This window comes from Eimeria necatrix, genomic scaffold (assembly GCF_000499385.1).
Source record: "Eimeria necatrix Houghton genomic scaffold, Enh_scaff234, whole genome shotgun sequence".
Taxonomy (NCBI): domain Eukaryota; phylum Apicomplexa; class Conoidasida; order Eucoccidiorida; family Eimeriidae; genus Eimeria; species Eimeria necatrix.
The window spans coordinates 1-7500 of record NW_013652924.1 but is presented as its reverse complement, the minus strand read 5'-3'; the positions used below and the strand labels follow the sequence as shown (position 1 = coordinate 7500).

At 61.8% G+C, this 7500-nt stretch overlaps 4 protein-coding genes across 4 annotated transcripts in view; 1 reads left to right on the top strand and 3 right to left on the bottom strand.

Annotated features, from left to right (window-relative positions):
* ENH_00032120 (hypothetical protein, conserved) overlaps positions 1–2031 on the bottom strand; it is a gene marked incomplete at both ends in the record, with an annotated part of 4710 nt that extends 2679 nt beyond the window's left edge. The window contains one exon of the mRNA XM_013580204.1: positions 1–2031. This exon is cut by the window's left edge and continues 173 nt beyond it. Within this exon, the coding sequence (XP_013435658.1) occupies positions 1–2031 (2031 nt within the window).
* Positions 2032–2323: 292 nt separating this feature from the next.
* Positions 2324–3136, bottom strand: ENH_00032110 (hypothetical protein, conserved; the record flags this gene model as incomplete). Its single annotated transcript, XM_013580203.1, has 1 exon — positions 2324–3136. One exon carries the CDS (start codon positions 3134–3136, stop codon positions 2324–2326), a length of 813 nt encoding a protein of 270 aa, XP_013435657.1.
* An 831-nt stretch (positions 3137–3967) lies between these two features.
* On the top strand, positions 3968–6126 carry ENH_00032100 (hypothetical protein, conserved; the record flags this gene model as incomplete). The annotated part of the gene is made up of 5 exons (XM_013580202.1): positions 3968–4003; positions 4158–4251; positions 4494–4681; positions 5905–5998; positions 6083–6126. 5 exons carry the CDS (start codon positions 3968–3970, stop codon positions 6124–6126), a joined length of 456 nt encoding a protein of 151 aa, XP_013435656.1.
* Positions 6127–6182: 56 nt separating this feature from the next.
* ENH_00032090 (hypothetical protein, conserved) lies at positions 6183–7434 on the bottom strand (the record flags this gene model as incomplete). The annotated part of the gene is made up of 2 exons (XM_013580201.1): positions 6183–6479; positions 7177–7434. 2 exons carry the CDS (start codon positions 7432–7434, stop codon positions 6183–6185), a joined length of 555 nt encoding a protein of 184 aa, XP_013435655.1.
* Positions 7435–7500: the final 66 nt, after the last annotated feature.

Genomic DNA, 7500 nt, shown 5'->3' with positions numbered 1-7500 from the left:
GCTGCTGCTGCGCCTGCTGCTGCGCCTGCTGCTGCTGCGCCGCCGCCGCTCTGCGCTCGCGCTGCGCTTCACGCGCTTGCGGCGGCTCCCCCGCTTCCCCCACCTGCTGCTGTCGGAGCTGCTGCTGCTGCTGCTGCTGCTGCTGCTGGGACTTCGCTGCCGCTGCTTCTTGGGCCCCGCTGCGTCTCTTCGCCGCCGCCGCTGCTGCTGCTGCTGCTGCAGCAGCAGCTCTTCGCGCTTCTCCAGCTCGCGCTGCAGCGCACGAAGTCTTGCTTCTTTTTGCTGAATTTGGAGCTCCAGATCGCTAAGGACTGCTTGCTTCTGCAGCTCGGGCTGCTGCTGCTGCTGCTTTGCCTGCTGCTGTTCCTCCTGGGGTCCGTGCTGCTGCTGCTCTCCCTTTTGCAATCCTTGCTGCTGCTGCTGCTGCTGCTGTTTCTGCTGCTGCTGCTCCTCCACGGCATGCTGCTGCTGCGGAGCCTTCTGCAGCTTCCTGAGAAGAGCTGTTGTGTCTTCTTCCTCGTCGTCGCTGAGGCCAATGAGAAGCAGCCCGCGCTGCGGCTGCTGCTGCTGCTGCTGCTGTTGCTGCTTCTGCTGGTGCTGCTGCTTTTTTTCTTCCTGCTGCTGCTGCGATACTTTAAAAATTGAAATCTTTGGCTCGGGCTCCATTTTAATGGGTGTTGGAAGGTGCTGCTGTTGCTGCTGCCGCTGCTGCTGCTGCTGCTGCTGCTGTCGAGCCTGCTGCTGCTCTTCAGAAACAGATTCGGGTATTGACCCTTGAAGGCAGCTCCCAGTTGCGCCGTTGCAGCTGCTGCTGCTGCTGCTGTCCGTGCTGCTGCTGCTGCTGTCATGTTCGGCTTCGTGGGCAGCGTGCTTCATTTGGCTGCCTATGGGGCTTCCCCGTCCCATGACGCCGCTGCCGCCGCTGCTGCTGCTGCTGCTGCTGCTGCTGCTGCTGCTGCTGCTGCTGCTGTCGTGAGGAGTACGTCTCGAGTAGATGTTGGCAGATATCCGAATGTTTTCGTCAGCTGCAGCAGATGCCACTTCTGCTTTGCACTGTACATACGTCTCGGGTGTTTTAAGAGTGGGGCACCCCGGAGTACCTTGCTGCTGCTGCTGCTGCTGCTGCTGCTGCTGTGGCTGCTGTTGTGTTTGCTGTTGTGGCTGCTGCTGCTGCTGCTGCTGCTCGCTTGAAGGCTCTTGCTTGACCTTTCTCCACAACGCGGGACACTTCCCTTCTTGCTGATACTGTCCTTCCGACCTCTCCTGCAGCAGCTCCGCTTGCTGCTGCTGCTGCTGCTGCTGCTGCTGCTGCTGTGGCAGGGGCTCCATTTTTACTGGGCTACTGTTCTCACCTGTGGGTTGTTTGTGTGCACCTCCTGGAGCGTGTGCAGCTGCTTCAGCTGCTGCTGCTGCTGCTGCTGCTGTCGTCGCTTCTGCTGCTGCTGCTGCTGCTGACGTTGCTGCTGCTGCTGCTGGCGTTGCTGCTGCTGCTGCTGGCGCTGCTGCTGCTGCTGCTGCCTCTGCTTTCACGAAGATCTGCTCCGTCTTGTGTGTGTCCCTGAACTCCGTTAAGTGAGGCATGGCCGGCAGCAGGGGCAGCAGCAGCTGCAGGAGATCTGCTTGTAGAGCGTCTGCGACGTTGCGTCTGCTGCTGCTGCTGCTGCTGCTGCTGCTGCTTTCTTGCCTGACAACAGCCAGCAGCACCCGACAAGGCACAAGAGCTGCGGTGTCTGTGACGCGCCAATCTAAAAAGTGCGCAGCACGACTCGGGGGGATTGCCTCGCTCCACTTCTTCGCCGGCTGCTGCTGCTGCTGCTGCTGTGGCTGCTGCTGCTGCTGCTGCTGTTCGTGCTGCTTCTGCTGCAGCGCAGCAGCAGCAGAGGTCGGTGGCGGGCAGAGGCCAGCCGCCACGAGTTTGTCTGCGCGACTTAGGAATGCTGCTGTTGCTGCTCTTGCTGCTGTGGCAGCAGCAGAAGAAGCCATTCTGCTGCTGTCGATCAAGTCCCTGTTGTGCTGCTCCGAAGTGTACATACACCGCGGCCACGGGGAGAAGCCCAGGGGGTGCAGCAGACACTCCAGCAGCACCTGCAGCCGGCAGCCAGCCTTCTGAGCAGCAGCAGCAGCAGCAGCAGCAGAGTAGCGGTGAGCAGCAGCGCATAACCCGCGAAGCAGCAGCAGCAACGGGAGCGGCGGCAGCAGAAGCAGCAACGGCAGCAGCAGCAGCAAGAGCAGCAAAACAGCAACTGGCGCAGCAGGGCCGGCGCTGAGGCGGCTCTTCGCAGCGCGTGCGGCAGCTGAGGGTTTAGGGTTTAGGGTTTAGGGTTTAGGGTTTGGGGACCTGGAGGTGGATGTAAGGAGCGAAAATAGGGTCTGCTGCGTAGGCAAAAGAAGGAGACACAAAGAGGGCCCCCCGGGTGTGGGGTTTGCCCCTGAGGGGCCCCGGGGCCCCCACGGGGGCCCCCCTGGCGGAGGAGGGCTGGGAGTCGATCCCAGCGCGGGAGCAGACGATCCCCGATCCCGCAGCAGCAGCTAAGAAGGCCCCCACATCCTCGGGGGCCCCACAGCCCAGGCAGCTGGCGTTGACTGGGAAGTAGCAGGGGTAGAAGCGGTGGTAGAGCCAGCCGCTGCAGCGGGCGCAGCGGTAGCTGCTGCTGCTGCCCGCTGCTGCTGCTGCTGCTGCTGCTGCTGCTGCGCGGGCAGCCACGCTGGTCAGCGCTGCTGCTGCTTCCGAGCTGCACAAACAACCCAAACGAGCTGCCTGCGGACAGTCCAGAGGAACAGAAATGAAGTGAAGGGGCCTCGAGAAGGGGAGGGGGGGGGCCCCCGCGGTGTACGTACGCCCGGGGCAGGCTGCGGGGCAGCACGCGCGCTTCCCGCTGCTGCTGCTGCTGCTGCTGCTGCTGCTGCTGCTGCTGCTGGGCGCCAGCCTGTAGCACTCCAGCGCGTCCAGGCGCAGCAGCTCCACTGGGATGCCCAGGCAGTCCCGCAGCAGATACGGCACAAGGCGCTCAGCCTTGCATCTCCCGCTGCTGCTGCTGCTGCTGCTGCTGCTGTCGTTGCCGCTGCTGCTGCTGCTGCTGCTGCTGCTGCTGGGCTGGCTGGGGGTGGGCCCCCCTTCCTGGCAGTCGACACCCATGGGAGTCCTCAGCGGCTGAGTGTGCAGAGGCGGAAGTAAACAGACACAGAAAGGAAGGCTGGCTGCGCCATTAAGACTACCTGCTGCTCCCGCTGCTGCTGCTGCTGCTGCTGCTGCTGCGGCTGCGGCTGTGGCTTCCCAGCAGCAGGGCTCCGCAGAGCTGCCTACACGGGGCTCCTTGAGAAAGGAACAAAGAAGAAGATGAGCAACAAGGCAAGCAGCCACAGCAGCAGCAGCAGCAGCAGCAGCAGCGGGGGGTGGTGAGGTCGTCGGGACTCCGCTGGGGCTGCCAGTCAAGAAGGCAGCCGGGGGGCCCCTGGGGGCCCCCGCCCTCCTCTTCCCTTTCCATTTTATAATTTTTAAAAGTTACAAATAAGAAACGATCTAATAGCAGCAGCAAGGGACCAGCAACGCCTGCGCTCAGTGTTTCTGAGTATCGGTCCAGCTGCCGCCGCCAACGCTGCTGCTGCTGCTGCTGCTGCTGCTGCGGCTGCTGCTGCTCCTGCGCCGTAGAGGATCCGATTCAACCCCCACAGCTGCCGCTGTCACCCTATCTGCATCTCACTTGAGCTTCCGTCGCAGCTTCTCAGTGAGCCTTTAAGCTTTTCTCTCCCAGCAGCAGCAGCAGCAGCAGCAGCAACAGCAACAGCAGCAACAAGGACAAGGAGGACTCAGACAGGCGTCGTTCCTCTGAAATATGGGCTCGGAGGGGCTCATGTGGGCCTTGTGTGCATATTCCAGAAGAAAGTAGCAGCAGCAGCGCAGCAGCAGCAGCAGCAGCAGCAGCAGCGCAGCAGCCACAGCAGCAGCTCTATTGCAGGTGTCTTGAAGATGTCTGTGGCCTGCGTGTGCTACGTGGGGCGGCAGGTGCGTCTTCAGCACTTTCTTTCATTGTGACCTTAGATGCTGCTGCTTTATATCCTTGCAGTTCTCTCTCCCTTCTCCAGGGCCCCCATGGCTGTTGCTGCTGCTGCTGCTGCTGCTGCTGCTGCTGCTGCGGCTGCTGCGGTTGCTGCTGCAGAGCGAGCCGCTTTGCTTCCGCGTGTACGGGGACACTGAGGAGCTCCCGATGCAGTTTGCTGCTTACGCAGCCCTCGACGTCATCGACGAACGCCGTAAGGCCCAGCCCCCCTCCCTGCTTCTGCTGCTGCTGCTGCTGCTGCTGCTGCTGCTGCTGCTGCTGCTGCTGTTTGTCCGTCGCTGCCCAAGACGGTGCGGTTTTGTTTGCTGCTGCACGCCGAGCCCCCCCACCCGCGCCGCCTGCTGCAGCGCCGCCCTCCCGCCTGCGCCGCTGCCGCTGCTGCCGCTGCTGCTGCTGCTGCTGCTGCTGCTGCTGCTGCTGCTGCGCTGCGCGCAGTGGCCAGCGAGCAGCAGCCGGGGGCCCCCGGGGGCCCCTCCGGCGGCGACAGCTACCTGGGCCTCGCGGGGCCCTCGCTGGGCACTGCGCAAGACGCCAGCCTCTTCGCCTACGCCGCCCCCACGGGCCTGAAGATCATTGTGGCTCTGTCTTTGAGGGGGGCCCTGCAGGAGCAGGAACTCCGCGCCGTGCGCCAGCTAGCCAACAGCTAGCCAACAGCTAGCCAACAGCTAGCCACCAGCTAGACTAGCTAGCCACCAGCTAGACTAGCTAGCCACCAGCTAGACTAGCTAGCCAACAGCTAGCCAACAGCTAGCCAACAGCTAGCCAACAGCTAGACTAGCTAGCCACCAGCTAGCCACCAGCTAGCCACCGGCTAGCCACCAGCTAGCCACCAGCTAGACGGCGGCTAGAGGGCAGCTAGCCACCGGCTAGCCACCAGCTAGCCAACAACTAGCCACCAGCTATCCAACAGCTAGCCAACAGCTAGACGAAAGCTAGAGGGCAGCTAGCCAACAGCTATTCACCAGCTAGCCACCAGCTAGCCACCAGCCAGCAGCTAGACGGCGGCTAGAGGGCAGCTAACCAACAGCTAGCCACCAGCTAGAGGGCAGCTAGAGGGCAGCTAGAGGGCAGCTAGAGGGCAGCTAGCTAGCAGTTAGGCGGCAGCTAGCCACCAGCTAGCCACCAGCTAGTCACCAGCTAGAGGGTAGCTAGCTAGCAGCTAGCTAGGCAGCTAGTTACGCAGCCAGCTAGCCCAGAGAGCCAGCGGCAGCTCAGCTGAACAGCTAGCTAGCCGCAGCTAGAGCTGCAGCCAGCTAGCTCCAATGCTCTTGGGCAGCTAGCTAGAGTTAGCTGCGCAGCTAGCTAGCTTCGTGAAACAGATAGCTAGCTGGAGCTGCCCACCTATCTGACTAGCTAGCTGGAGCTACCCACCTCCCTAGCTAGCTAGGTAGCCGTAGCTGTTATCTGGCTAGGAGCTCAGGTGCCGCTGGCTAGCTGGCTAGCTAGCTAGCTAGCTGGCTAGCTGGCACTAGCTTGCTAGCTAGCTGGCTAGCTAGCTAGTTAACATTGCCGTTTACCCAGCTGGTTAGGTCAGTGGCTAGTTGCGCAGAAGGCCAGCTGATATATTATAGCGCTGTGTTCGAATTAGTGCCGAGCTAGCTGGGTGGCTAGCTGGGACCAACTAGCTAGCTAGCTAGCTAGCCAGCTAGCCAGCTAGCCAGCTAGCCAGCTAGCTAGCTAGATAGCTAGCGGGGCTCTAGTGAGGGTGCGCTCGCCAGCACCCGCTGCGCCTGAGCATTGGCTAGCTGGCAGGCAGCTAGCTGTTGCCCCGCCCCTGTGGCGCTACCTCATGCTGCTGCTGCTGCTGCTGCTGCTGCTGCTGCTGCTGCTGCTGCTGCTGCTGCAGTTTTTCAAGAGACTTCACCGGCTGTACGCCGACGCGGTCTCCAACCCCTTCTTCCTGGACACAGTCGAGACCCCGCGCTTCCTGAGTCAGCTAGGTGAGTCTCAGGCCCCTGCCTAGGGTTTAGGGTTTAGGGTTTAGGGTTTAGGGTTTAGGGTTTGGACGTGTCGTATGTGCGCAGACGCCATTGTGCAGTACTACACCGACCGCCTGGAGACCCCCTGAGGACCCCGAGCAGCAAATTTGATCTTTTTAAAGAATTCATTTTGCTGCTTGCTGCTTCAGCCTCTTGCTGCAGCTTCGCTGCGGCTCTCTGCTGCTGCTGCTGCTCCCCGCAGCCGCTGCTGCTGCTGCTGCTGCTGCTGCAGCGGCTGCTGCTGCACCAGCTCGTTGCTGGAGGCGAAGGCCTGTTGAGTCAGAGTCACTTCCTCGCTCCCTGAAGCTGCCCCGACGGCACTTTTTCGCACTGCAGCAGCAGCAGCTGCTGCAGCTGCTGCAGCTGCTGGCCCCGACGGCACTTTTTCGCGCTGCAGCAGCAGCAGCTGCTGCAGCAGCTGCAGCAGCAGCTGCTGCTGCAGCTGGGTGTTGCCATTGTGCGCAGCGCGCCCTAAACCCTAGCTCCCCAGCTGCAGCACTTGTGTTTGCTGCCCGAAGCAAAAGTCTTAAACCCTAATTTCTTTTAGCGAATAGCTGCAGCCCCTGCTGCTGCAGCTTCAGTGCAGCAGCATTTGGGAGGGCGCCAGGACTGGGACTGAGGGTTTAGGGTTTAGGGTTTAGGGTTTGGTCAAACGAAGTATCTGAGTTCCTCGAGCTGGCTGCCAACGTCCCTTCACAGCAACGCAGCTAGCAGCCCCAGCACCCCCTAGGGTTTAGGGTTTAGGGTTTAGGGTTTGCATCCAACGAGGTGTCGGAGTTCCTCGAGTTGGCTGCCAACGCCCCTAGTAAGCATCACCGCCACAGCAGCGCAGCTAGCAGCGGCAGCCCCACCACGACAAACCCCAAACCCTAAACCCTAAACCCTAGGGTTTAGGGTTTGTGAAACTGCGTGTCTGGGAGCCTCGAGCTGGCTGCGAACGCCTCTCGTAAGAAGCCCCGCGCCAGCAGCGCAGCACGCAGCCCCCACGCCGCCTTCCCCTGCAAGCCCCAAACCCTAGGATCTAGGGTTTAGGGTTTAGGGTTTAGGGTTTAGGGTTTGGGTCAAACTAAGTGCCGGAGTTCCTCGAGCTGGCTGCCGACGCCCCTAGTGAGCAGCACGGCCACTGCAGCACAGCTAACCGCCACAGTCACGTGGGCCGTGATGACCACTGCTGTTGCGTAGTAGAAGAAATAAGCCTTCCAGTCGCTGCAGCCTTCTGCTGCTGCTGCTGCTGCTTCCAGCAAAATGGCCCGCGAAGAAGTCACCAGCACCAGCATGCCCCAGCCCGCAGTGCACAAGTCCGCCACGGCCATTGACATGGTCACTAGCGTGGCCACTGCCCACTCCCGCTCAGTGCCCCACGTCTCGCACGACAGCAGCGAGAAGTAGAAGATCATTGCAAACGCCACCGCTGCAGCAGCAGCAGCAGCAGCAGCAGCAGCAGCAGCAGCAGCGGGGGGGGG